General features: G+C 43.4%; 1 protein-coding gene across 2 annotated transcripts in view; it reads left to right on the top strand.

Annotated features, from left to right (window-relative positions):
- The window catches only part of ADISSP (adipose secreted signaling protein), a 123,968-nt gene extending 110,596 nt beyond the window's left edge, over nt 1-13,372 (top strand). For both annotated transcript variants that reach the window (XM_068106423.2, XM_068106424.2), the window contains exons 5-6: nt 4,609-4,731; nt 10,668-13,372. In XM_068106423.2, coding sequence (XP_067962524.1) covers nt 4,609-4,731; nt 10,668-10,768 — 224 coding nt within the window. In that variant the 3' untranslated portion in view covers nt 10,769-13,372. The remainder of the gene's footprint in view (nt 1-4,608; nt 4,732-10,667) is intronic.
- Nucleotides 13,373-13,885: the final 513 nt, after the last annotated feature.

The raw sequence follows: 13,885 nt of genomic DNA, 5'->3' as shown, positions 1-13,885 counted from the left end.
TTGACCACAAGAACCTGTTACCAACTGTAAAGCATGGTGGTGGAAATATTATGGTTTGGGGCAGCTTTGCTACATCAGGGCCTGGGCAGCTCACCATCATAGAATCCACTATGAATTCTTCATTGTACCAGGGGGTGCTTGAGGATAATGTGACGCCATCTGTCGGGAAGTTGAAGCTCAACCGAAGGTGGACCTTGCAACATGCCAAGGACCCTAAACATACCAGTAAATCCACCAAGGAATGGCTGAAAAGAAAGAAATGGAGGGTTCTGGCATGGCCAAGTCAAAGCCCGGATCTAAATCTCATCGAGATGTTGTGGGGGATTTGAAACGAGCTGTGCATGCAAGAAACCCCTCAAACATCGCACAGCTGAAAGAATTTTGCATGGAGGAGTGGGCAAAAATTTGTCCCAGTCGATGTCAGAGACTGGTGGACAGTTATAAGAAACGCCTCCTTGAGGTTGTTTCTGCCAAAGGGGGCAATACCACCTATTAGAGCCAAGGGTGTACTTACTTTTTCCACATGCGAAATTTGCATTTATGTTTATTTAAATTATACAATGGACTACAAAATGTAAATGTTTCATGATATTTGTTATATTATATCACCTTTATCTATCAATATTGTTCAAATGAAGATCAAATGGGAGGGGTCAAAACTTGTTATCAAATGGGAGGGGTATGTTGAAATATGTTGAAAAAGTCAAAACTTTACATAAGGTGTATTTACTTTTTCACGTGACTGGATATGTATAAAATGTATAAAATGTAAAATAAAATGCATGTATAAAATGTCTGCGGATGTGTAAAATGTCTGCGGATGTATAAAATGTCTGCGGATGTATAAAATGTCTGCGGATGTATAAAATGTCTGCGGATGTATAAAATGTCTGTGGATGTATAAAATGTCAGTCTTTGCATGAGGACAATACAAATCACAATGGGGAATACAATTATAAGTTCTGTTGACTTATTCCCCCTAAAAATCGTAATTAAGTCAAACTCTCCCACTCCCAGGAAGGAAAAATATTTGCACTTTGGCATGTGTTGATGTGTTTTGGGAAAGGTCACAAGTAGTCGCACAATTTTGCTTGTCTTAATATTCATTCATTATTGTACACGACAAAACAATCCAGTCCACAAAAGTCGAACAAAGGATGTGAAAGCTTGGTGAACATGTGGCCTTGATTGATATAAAGCGAGAAAACAATTATTTCCACTCTGCAAAATGTGATTTCAGGTCTGACTTTCCATGATGAGAAAAAGTTCTTGTCACGAAGGGGGAAACGTAAATATACAAAAGAATAAGAGGGGGGGGATAGAAGGACATCGGTCCAGTGAGTTTTCGAAACCAATGTGGAAGTTCAGTTTAACTAGTTTTTGAAAACAATTTTAAATAGTTTTATTTCAGCCTCCCCCCCCCCCCCCCCCCCCCCCATCATATGATAGTTTTCACATTTCATTTTGTCTCTCTCTCTTCTCCACACTGTTTTATCCGGCTTAAAGAAAAAGTGATGTGCTGGAGGAGGTTATTCTCCTTTTATATCCTCATTAAAGAGTTGGGTTGACAAAGTTGGGTTGGTCTGTTTCATGTTCCGCTCTGGGCACAAAGCTCTTGGAGGACAAGAAGAATGTGTGGGATCTGATGGACTTTAATCAATTAATTGAAGATACTTTTTACTAAATTGATTCGTAAAAAATAAAAAAATTCTGATGCTAGAAACATTTATTTTTTGATACAAAATCTCAGTTCATAATAGTTCTGTTGAAACTTCTCGTTCTATCTTATATTTATTTTGGTTTTGCAGTGATATAAGGGTCATGTAAGAGCTTACTTCGCAGGACAAAGACATTAATCGCAGGGCAGTACTCTCCTGTACTCTATGTATACAAATGACTGCATCTCCTATCAGGACTCTGTCAGAATGTTCAAGTTCGCAGATGACACGACAGTTGTGGGCCTCATCTCCTCTGGTGATGAATCGACCTACGTTGCCGAAATCTCCCTCATAGTCAACTGATGTCACAACAACAATCTACAGCTGTCCATCACAAAAACCAGAGATGGTTGTGGACTTCAGGAGGGACGGGATGGAGCTTTCGCCTCTGGTCATCAACGGCCAGATGGTGGAGCAGGTGTGCAACTTTAAGTTTCTCGCCACCACCATCTCCTCATCTCCGAAGTGGGAGGATAACACTATATTTATCATAAAAAGGGCCCACCAGAGACTCTTCCTTCTGAGGCAACTAAGGAAGTTCAGGGGGTCAAAAGAGGTCATGCTCCAGTTTTATTGCGCTGTCATTGAATCCACACTTACCTTCTCAATAACTGTTTGGTTCAGCTGTATCACGGCCCAGGAAAAAAAGGAGCTGGACAAAGTCATACGTACAGCCTCCAAAATCATTGGAACTGACCTGCCCTCTCTCTCTCTCCTATATCCACGAGTCCCGAATGCAGAGGGTTGGCCTGAATATCCTTAAGGAAGCTTCTCATCCAGCCAACTCCCTGTTCGAACTCCTACCCTCAGAGAAAAGACTCAGAGCCCTCAAAGTCAGAACCTCTAGGTTCAGGGTCAGCACCTATGCTACTGCCATCCACATTCTGAATGCAAAGCCCCACTCCTATATCTACTCATGAGCTTATAATGCACTTGGCACTTTAGCTACAGGCCATTTTAAATGCTCATATGCACCTTATAATGTATACTATGACCACTGAATGTTTGGATGTTTACCATGCCTTATTAATGTATGTTTTTTGTTGCACTTCATAATGTATACAACGACCACTAAATGATTGGAGGTTTTCCATGCCCCATTAATGTATGGTTTTTAGCCGCGTCGCAGACGCTGCTCATAGAGTGCCCTCTGCTGTTGTTCTTGTTCTTCTTCTTCTTCTTCTTCTTCTTCTTGTTCTTCTTGTTCTTGTTGTTCTTGCAGAGAAGACAAAACCTCAAAGGTCCACCCATTCTGGGAACCATAGCTCCACCCATTGTGGGAGAGGCTTCATATAAACAAATATCCACCATTTTATTAACTCGCATAGCTTTGAGGCCTGTTTTGTAGGCCCGTGGTGTCTTGCTCTCTCACACAGTTTTCTTTCAAATCAAATTCGATATATCATTTCATTTTTCACAGTCGCTAACATAGTTTTAGACTCGGTTGAAAAAAAACGGGAAGAAAATCCGACGAAAGTTGCCCTTTATAGAACGAAATGAATTCTCAAAGGCCTGTAACTTCAAGTCCATTGAGATTTTTTTTTTTAAATCGCGGCATGGTCAGTCATACACCGCCCGAAATAAGAGACGGGAAAATGCCGAGATATATATATTTTGTTTAAATCGCGGCATGGTCAGTCATACACCGCCCGAAATAACAGACGGGAAAATGCCGAGATATATTAAAAATTCGTCCATTTGATGACAATCATCACGATGAAATATTTAATTTATAAGTCGTCACAATAATGTGGAGAGAGGAGCATAGCTTCGTTCACGTGTCGCCACATACGGGAAATTGCCGAGATATATTTTTTTTAAATCGCGGCATGGTCAGTCATACACCGCCTGAAATAACAGACGGGAAAATGCCGAGATATATTAAAAATTCGTCCATTTGATGACAATCGTCACGATGAAATATTTAATTTATACGTCATCACAATAATGTGGAGAGAGGAGCATAGCTTCATTCACGTGTCGCCACACATGGGAAATTGCCGAGATATTTTTTTTTTAAATCGTGGCATGGTCAGTCATACACCGCCTGAAATAACAGACGGGAAAATGCCGAGATATATTAAAAATTCGTCGCCGCACACGGGAAATTGCCGAGATATATTTTCACTTTGCACAAAAATAACATCAAGTAATCGAATCAATAGGAATGTCCTGTGCCTATAACATCGACGTTATAGGCACAGCTGCATCTAGGCATTGTGTAACATCGACGTGGCTTTTGTTTTAATTAAAACTTTTTGTACTTGTTTTTTTTGGTCTTTAAGAGCACACTACCTCAAATTCCTAACAACTGTCAAGTTGATGTGGTAATAAAGTATTGAATCTGGAATCTTTATAGACATCATGTCCTTTTTCCCAAGACTGCATGGGATAAGGTGTTCTATGAACTGTCTAGTTTTATAAGGGCTAGAGTCAGTCTGCACCGGCAGATAAATAAGGACAATAAATTTTCTCAACCGAATGTGGGAGCCCCTCAAGAAAGAGGGTTGCCATATCCACACCTCTGTTGCTTTGAAGAAGGGCTCACACATGAAACGTTGCTTCACCTTTTTCCTACAGTGGTTAGCACATCTCTCAATATTCGGTTAGGAGAATTAATAACTGTTGGTGACCTTGCTTCAGATTCTCAGCCCAGTGCTTTGCAGGGAAGCAAATGTCGCATATAAGCTCATAAGTGAATAAATGTGATGTCGGTGCTTCTGGTGCCTGTGCTTACTTAATGCCATTATCCTGCTCACAAACTCTCCTACCTTAGTCTGACGTCAAGTATTTGCTTCAACCAAAAGGTGGAAGCAAAAAGGCAAATGTTTTACACACAGGTGGACAATGGAGTGTAACAATGAGAATGTCTCTGTTTGCTCCCCTGCAGGCCACGTCTTGTGCTGTTTGTACACCGCACACAAAGAAGGAGTCTTGTGCGAAGATGTCGTTATTTCCAACAACAAAGATGACGAAGTCTGTGTTAAGGTGTCCCTGCACGCCCGAGTTATGGGTAAGTGAGTGTGTCCGATTGTCCTCATATCAATATCAATACTTCCATGGGCCAGATAGGTTTTCTCACACAGTAAGTAATGTTAATCTACACTCAAGTCTTGTGCCACCCCAGTTGTCACCTGGGAACATCAGGCCACAAACAGGTCAGCTTGGCGTAACATTTTGCCGCAAAGGCGTGGACCATTTTGAATGTGGGAGACTTGTTATCAAGAGATAGCAGAGGCAAGAAAGGAAAGCTTGTCAATGTCCATCCCGCAAGGACCGATCTATACCTGCGATATTTGTGGTCGACGATGGGGGCCCTGCATTGGACTATACTGCCATCACACAATGCACAATGCTTAGTGAGCACACCAACGAAGGGAAGAGATTCGTCAAAAAAGATGACTCACACCATCATCATCATCAATGTTAGACTTGTGTAACGTATTACCTCCCCAAACCCCGTTTACGGTGCACCTCAGAATCTCGAGAGGAAATGCGGCAGAAAGATTTGTTATTTTGCATGTTCTAATTAACCATGGTAAAACAACACCAATGCAATTGTGCAGAACAAAACAAGTAATTGTATTAAGAACTCTCACATACACAATAATAACACTATTAAAGAAAATACAATGAAAATATCACTTACATCAAAGACAACAACAACAACATGCATTTTAAAGGCCATTTTCCCTGCCAGAGCGGGGGTTAGCCTTGCGGTCCCCATGACAATCTTCTCCATTTTGCCCTATTTTCTGCATCTCTCCTTGTTAACCCCCTTGCCCGCATTTCTTCTTCCACCATCTTTAGCCAAGTCTTTCTCAGTCTTCCCCGTCTTCTACTTCCTTCTACATTCATTTCCATCACTCTTCTCAACCAGTCACTTTCATCCTTCCTCAACACATGACCAAACCATCTCAACCTGTTCCTCTTCACAGCATCAATCACAGGCTCTATTCCCATCATCTTTCGCAATTCATCATTTGTCTTCCTCTCTCTCAACGATACTCCGCACATCCGTCGAACCATTCGCATTTCCACCCTTTCCAACCTTCGTTGCTGCTCTACGTTCATTACCCATGTCTCGCTCCCATAAATCATAACACTTCGCACACATGCAGCATACACCTTTCCCTTCAGCTTCAACGACCTCCCCTCATCATCAGCACGCCACTCAATTCCCGAAACTTCTTCCATGCACATCTCACTCAAGCAACCGTTGCCGAGTCTGATCCACCTTCTCCATTCAGCATGTCTCCGATGTAGCAAAATGTTTTCACACCTTCCAGCTTCACGCCGTCTCCAAGATCCAACTCAACATTTCCTCCATCTGCAGCTCCCTCTGTGCACACCTTACAATTGAATGTAGCTGCCACACTGGTTAATGACCCTCTCAGACCACGACATTTTTGATGAACCCACTCAGCGCACATTGTACACTGAATGGAGTTCACTCCGACACCCTTCCTACACACAGCACAGGGCCACTTCCCAGTTCTTTCCACCTCACCACATGCTTTACCACTTGCCATCACCTTCGTCTTTCCGATATTCACCTTCAGACCTTTTGTCTCCATACATTCCTTCCACGTGTTCTTCTTTTCCTTCAATCCATCCATACTTTCCGCAATCAACACCAGATCATCTGCATACAACAACTCCCACGGTAAACCCTCCTTTACGTTCTGAGCCAGCACCTCCATCACAGCTACAAATAGTAGTGGACTTAGTACCGACCCCTGATGCACTCCCACCTTCACCTCAAACTCACCACTGTTCCCGTCCTTCGTCCTTACAGCTGTGCGCGCTCTTTTGTACATTGCCATCACTACTCTGATCAACCATTCCTCCACTCCTAACTTCCTCAATGCCCATGTCAATACTTTGCGTGGAACCCGATCGAATGCTTTCTCCAGATCAACAAACCCAAGAAACAACTTCTTCCTCTTCTCCATGTACTTCTCCTGCAACTGCCTCACAATGAAAAGCGCATCTGTCGTTCCTCTTCCTGGCATGAATCCAAACTGCATTTCATCGATCTTCACCTTCTTCCTTATCCTCCTCTCCAACACCCTTTCCAATACCTTCATTCCATGCTCCAATAACTTTATCGCTCGGTACGAGCCACACTCCAGAGGGTCACCTTTCCCCTTGTATAGAGGGACGAGGGTACTCAGTTCCCAATCCACTGGAATGTGGCCTTCTTTCACCACCAGATTACAGATCTCTGTCATTCTCTTCACACCCCAACTTCCTGCTGCCTTCAACATATCTCCCACAACTCCCGTCGGCCCTCCCGCTTTTCTACCCTTCATTGCTTTTATCGCTTCCTCAACTTCCTTCTCAGTTATCTTCTCTGCCGGTCCTAAAACTGGGTTACTCTCTATGTTGCCATCCCATTCATTCTCTGTATTCAACAGCATTTCCATATATCTTTTCCATCTTCCTTTAATTCCATCTGGGTCGACAACGATTTGTCCCACTTCATCCTTCAAGCAACTCACCCCATCACATCACACCTCTCTTTCGCTATCTGCTTTGCAATCCTGAATACTGCTTTCTGACCCTCTTCCGAATCCAAGCGTTCTCCGAACATTTTCCTACATGCCTCCTGCGCCTTTGCTACCTCTTTCTTTGCAGCCTTCCTGGCTGCCTTATAACTTTCATGCTCTGCTGTTTCTGCTCCCGTACCCTTCGCTTTCTGCCACTCCTTGAACTTCTTCCTCTTCTCGTCAATCCTCTTTCCAACTTCATCATCCCACCACCATGTTTCCGAGTGCCTCGGTGGTCCTTTTGTCCATCCACATACCTCACCAACGGCTCCCAACAGACTAGCTTTCATTGACATCCAACCACTTTCAAGCTCAACCACATCATCCTCGACCCTACTCAGCCTCTCTTTTAATGCCTCCCTTACTGTCACCTCTTTCAACCTCCACACCTTCATTCTCGGTTGGTACTTCACCCGCCGAGCTCTCCTCGCACCTTTCACCCTTACGTCGCAGACAACCAAGTGGTGCTGTGAAACAGCCTCCTCCCCCGGGATCACCTTTGTGTCCCGGAGGTGCCCCCTATCTCGCCTATGCACCATCAGGTAGTCAACGGTTGTCGTCGACCCACCTGACGTGTATGTAACAAGCTTATTATCCTCTTTCTGGAACTGAGTATTACAAATCAACAAATCAGCTCCATCAGCAAACTCCAAAATCCTTTCACCTTCTCCATTTCTCACACCATATCCGTAACCCCCATGAACTCCGTCAAAACCATCCATACTCCTTCCCACATGTCCATTTAGGTCTCCTCCTACCACAACAACTTCCTCATCTTTCACGTTTTCCATCAGCTTCTCTATCGCACACTAGAACTTGTCCTTCTCTTCATCGCTTCGACCAACCTGCGGAGCATATCCCGAGATGACGTTCACCAAGAGCTTTCCAATCATCATTTTCACCATCATCAACCTATCACTCACTCTAGTCACACTCACCACACTGTCTACAAACCCCTCAGAAAACAGGACATCAACACCATTCACGCCCTCCGGGTACCCTTGCCACACAAACTTGTATTTCTGTCCCTGCCTACCCTTCACCATTCTCACACCACTTCCCTTCCATCTCGTCTCTTGCACACAACATATGTACACTCTTCTTCTGACCAATACTTCCACCACTTCTCCTGATCTCCCTGTCATTGTCCCTACATTCCATGTCCCAAACCTCAGAAACCGATCTCCACTTCGGGCTGTACACTGCCCATATGTAGTTGTAATTGTCATGGTTCTCTTTTTGAGGCAATGTTTTTATGGCCGGATGCCCTTCCTGACGCCAACCCTCTTAGTCGCCTCTTACGACACTCAGGGATACGGCGTACCTATTCTTATCTAGGGTACACACTGGGAAACGTTTAAAACATGGAAATTCTGGGGGGTTGGGGGGGGGCGGCGTCAGCATCACGGCTGCGGTTTAAACATATTTAAATAAATATTTAAACAAAACCATGAAAAACAATCTGGGAAAAGTCTCTAAGTGAGAACGTGGATTTGAGAAAGCAGGAGCAGAGGTGAAAGAACAAACGAGATATAGGGGGCGGGGCACAAGTCGAGACAAGGAGGCCGCACGAGACACCAGGCTGCACGAGGTGCGAACAAAGAAACGACTAATTACACACAAATTTGCAACAACTACAAAACCAAAACCAAATAGAAACACACAATAACACATACACAACAAAATACGCAGCGGAAATTTGACAAAGGAACGAACGGGAAAACACTCAAACTTTGATGCCGTGGAGAGATCGAAGCAAGCCCCGTCGCTCGAGGGACCGGAAGCAGACGGTACACTTACAATAACACATACACTTACATCAAATGAACAATACATATGATGGAACCATCATTCCCCAATGCTCTCAAAGCAATTAACTCATGATGCGCCCAACGTGAATGGAATGTAACATTCCCCAAAGTCTGTGCACGGATCCCCATGCTGGTTGAAGTTGTGCAGAACGACGAGAACAGGCAGGCATCGGCACGGCGGCGGACGGGGAGTTATGAGGTGAGAGGTCGATATGGGAATTGAGCCGATATGGAAACCAACGTCTTTCAACACTTATGTCGATATGGGGATCCCAATGACAAAACAAGATGCACCAAGCGGACAGACTCTTCGAGGACAAAATGGCATATAGGCCTGTAATGGAGGTGCTTCCAACAATAACTCACTCTTTGTGATAAAACCTGAGACGCAGGTTTAATTGCAATCGCAATATGTGACGATGTCGCGGGCAATCCCTTTCCCGGGAAGCCTCAACTCATTGGCGACCAATATCAAAAAAGTCCGCTCGCAGCCTCGATGCGACTCACAGCTGTCTCCTCCTCTCCCTGCCGATCTCGATCTCTCTCCTCTTCCAGTTCCTTTGCTGCATTTTCCTTTTTCCTTCACAAACATTTATTTTTACCTTTTACTAAAGTCATCTCCATTTCACACAAAAATCTTAACAACAATATTATTTGAAACTAAAAATCCTACAAGTATATAATAACAACAAAGGCGGAAGTGACGGATCCGTAACACTTGACAAACAACTATATGGGAATGCAGCTTTGGTCAGAAACCTAAGCAAGTAGTACAGTAGTCTGGTATCCAGCGCTCGAGCTGATAAGTACATTTTCTCCACTGTCGGAGCAACGTTGTTTTGTTTGCAGTTGTGCCTTGTTTCCTTGGTTTCGCTGGTGTCCTCAATATTGTCAGACTCATTAGATTTGGTTTGAACAAATGTGTTGGTTGTAAAACTCTGTGGCATAATAATTGGTGCATCATCTTTGAGCCTGGAAAGGTCAGTGGTTCAAACTCTGGCTGAGTCATCCCAAAGTCTTTAAAATTGGTTTCCTTGCTTGAACTACTACAAAAAGTAATTAATGAATAATACAGCTTGCCCCACCAGCAGAGAATTTAGCTGAGGCACACGACAGCATACTCTTTTTGGGTTGTGCCATTGTATCTTTACCATTCAGCGTCTAATTCTGGACGAGACAGCCGGCTTTACGTTTGCATCAGACATGCAGCTTCCCAACTGCTCCTGCATCAGAACGGCAGTTTACTGTTGCACAATCTGCGTTGCTGAAAGCAATGGCTTATAAACTATTGATAAAAATGTTTTATTCAGAATTGTTCATGAATAATAAGTCCTCATGAGTGTCTTTGAGCCAAAAGGCCATTACCTCACTTGTGTGCATGAAATTTTAGACTTATGAGGAATTGAATTGAAGTCTGATTAAGAATTTATAGCCCCATGCAATAATATGATCAGTTAGGGTAATTTCATGTAAAAAGGTCACCATGATGCATCTCTGCTGCACAAGACTATTTCCAGAAGCTGAACATGGACCGTCATTGCATTAGGTTGTAATTGAACAAGCAGATGTTTGTTGTGTGTGCGTAGGACGACTTCAGGGAACGCCGATGCTGTTGGACGGTGTGCGATGCGTGGGGGTGATGGCGGAGTACGATTCGGAGCAGAGCGACTGGCATGGATTTGACTGATAATCCCCACATCCATGTTTCTTTACCCACCACGGGGTAAATTATGTTTCGCTAGAATTTGTTGTCATCTCAAAATTGGCTGCCACTTCTGCTGTTTCTTTTTCTCTGTTTTGTGGCCTTTTTGGGAGTCATAGTTTTTGATGCAGGAGGCACACTTTCAAGCTTTACTTCAAGAGTTTGCGATTATTATTATTATTATTATTTTTGTGTGTGTTTACATTGTGTCACCATTGCTTTTGCGTCCATGTAATGTCCGAGTCGTCCCTGTCCTGAAGGTGAAGGACAGTATGAGGTCATGCCTATATCCATTTTGTTTGTTCATCCAGTTACATTTGAAGGTTCCTCATAAACCCGATACAAATCTGCCTCTTTTTATAAATCAGACTTGCTTTAATTATACAAATAAAAACTGCAAAGAGCAAAGATGGAGTCATCAGGAGGAACCTGGATAGGATTCGGGTTTCAGCCGCTACTCCACAACCCTCAAACCCATCCAGGCACAGCCAAGTGAACCTTCCAGAAAAATCTCTGCAAGAATTCTACTACTCCTCGCCCTAACTCCCAGCCCTAACTCCCAGCCCTAGAAAGATGTTGGGCAGAACCCAGATAGATCAATTTCAGCATTACTTCCTCAGGCAAAAACGCAGCAACAGTTACAAGCTACCGGAGGTCCATCCGCGGGGAAGCACAGTCCAGTTTTTATAAATACAGTATACAAAAAACAAAACAAATAAAAACGGTAGTGGAGAAGATCCATATTTAAAACCTATAATGGCACGTGGTAGAGCACATACCTCTGCCAGGTTGAACATTTTATGTTTTGTATCCCACTGAGAGGCCGGATCTGGATTCTGACCTGAACCAAAATCTAATCGGCTTGTTCTTGTCATCAAACCAAGTCATCCCCGCAGTTTAGCCATAACCCATCCATAACTTTTTAAAACATCTTGTTATATATCGCTTTTCGCCCGATCTCCCAATGGTGAAGAATCACTTAAAAATATTTTTATTATCATATCCGAATCCATATTCACATCTTCACCAACATCGAATCGATTAGTCCTTGTCACACACACAACCAGTCCACCAAGTTTTGTCCAAATTCATCCATAACTTTGTGAGATATCTTGCTTTGTATCGTTTTTGGCCCTATCGCCCAATAGTAAAGAATCACTTAAAAAATTCTAATAGCCGGATCCGGATCTCCACCAAAATCTAATCATTTCGTCCGTGTCACGTACACTACCTCTCCGCCAAATTTCGTCCGAATCCGTCTACAACTCTTTGAGATATCTTGTTCACAAACAGAGACCAACAGGGGTGAAAACATAACCTCCCTCCACCTTCGGTAGCGGAGGTAATAAAATCGCTGCCAAGTGGTGTAACTGCCCAGTAGATCATTGGATGATGCCAATTGGATATTGATTGAGGTATACTAACCGCCGTGGGAAGTAAGGGGAGAGTTTCGCGTGTTTTACCTTCATCGGAGCAAACCCTGTGTCGGAGCAAATTGACACGAGTCTTCACGAAGACTAACTTCATTGTAACCATCCAGTAGGTAACTGGTGTGACAGGTGTGACATTTCGACAACCGAGTGGTGTTCATCGAGGATTTCAACCCCTGAACCTTGAAGATTGGGTCGCTCTGCTAAGTGTTGATGCTTTCAATTTTGAAAATTTTATTCTCCCAAAACTTTTGTCTTCGAAGCAATGACAAACAATCTCTTTACTCAAACAGGTGTTCATCTGTTCACCGTAACAACCTCCATTCATTTCTGTTTTCAACAAATTCCGGTTCGTGTTGGGTTGATTCTTTCATTTTTATTGATGTCGGGTAACTAACTTAACGTCAACCTTTCATTGAATGAATGAATGAATGATCGTTTTAAGGCCATTTTTCCCGGCTATAGCAGGGGTTAGCCTTGCGGGCTCCATGACAATCATTGTTCCCTGTTTGAGGCAATGTTTTTATGGCCGGATGCCCTTCCTGACGCCAACCCTTGGTCACGCTCTTACGATGTGCAGGGATACGGTGTACCTATTCTAAACCAGGGTACACACTGGGAATCATTCATCCCAGCAAGCTGGTACTCAATTTGCCGACCTCGGAAGGATGACAGGCTGAGTCAACCCCCCTGGCGTTAATTTAGCGATCGACCGGGATTCGAACCCAGGATCCTAGGATCCCAAGCCGGCACCCTAACCGCTAAGCCAACACCAGGCTTATCTGGTTGTGCTTATTTCACTTATTATTGTGAATTCTTATCACACTTATCTGGCTTATTTCATTGCTATCAGTTAATTTAGCATTGGATTGTGCGTGATAAATAAACATAAGTTAATTCATTGAAAGATGCTCATGCATAATGTAGTTCTCTGAGATATTTAGGTTATTAAAGGTGGTATTTATGGTGTTCAGGTACAATTATGGTCTATTGGTGAGGACGTCAGACTCTGGGATCCCAGACATTTTGGGTTCAAATCCACCTGAGGGCAGCAGTATTAGGGATATTGATAATCATCTTCAGGAAGTTGAGCTATCGTCTCAGGAGAAATGCTATGTGTAATTATCGACTTGTCAATAAAAACCCAGCTGACTCATTACTTACTTACTTACTGCGTCGAGCTTGCTCGGCATTCCATGACACGTTTCTTCCATTCATCTCTGTCACTCATGGCATTCGGTAATTCGTTAACCAGACACCGGCTTATCCGGCTTATTATTCTCCCAACAATTTTTTGGTGCTAATATTTCTTTCTGTCTTCTACCGACTCCTCTCCGGCCTTGCTCCCCCAGCTCTGTCTGTGCTCTGTCCCCCAAATATTCCTACAGGTCGCACAAGATCTGCCAGCAACCCTCTTATGGTTAAACTGCCAAAATCAAGACTCTCTGCTCACCTTCTCTTTCATTCCTCTTTTCTCCCACCCCTGGAACAAACTCCCTAACTCTCTTCAATCCCACTCCTCCCTCCAGCTCTTTAAAACAGCTGTTCACCACCATCTCTTAACTTCCCCCATCCAAAACCTTGATCTTTTCTACCCCTCTTAATTCACCCCATATCCACTTTTTTGAAATACCAACTTCTTTCCTGGAAGTCCTTTCCTGGAAGTCCTCCT

The sequence above is a fragment of the Myxine glutinosa genome, chromosome 2 (genome assembly GCF_964187855.1).
Source record: "Myxine glutinosa chromosome 2, kmMyxGlut1.1, whole genome shotgun sequence".
Lineage (NCBI taxonomy): Eukaryota > Metazoa > Chordata > Myxini > Myxiniformes > Myxinidae > Myxine > Myxine glutinosa.
Note: the sequence above shows the minus strand (reverse complement) of the source record. Positions and strands in the feature narration are given on the sequence as shown.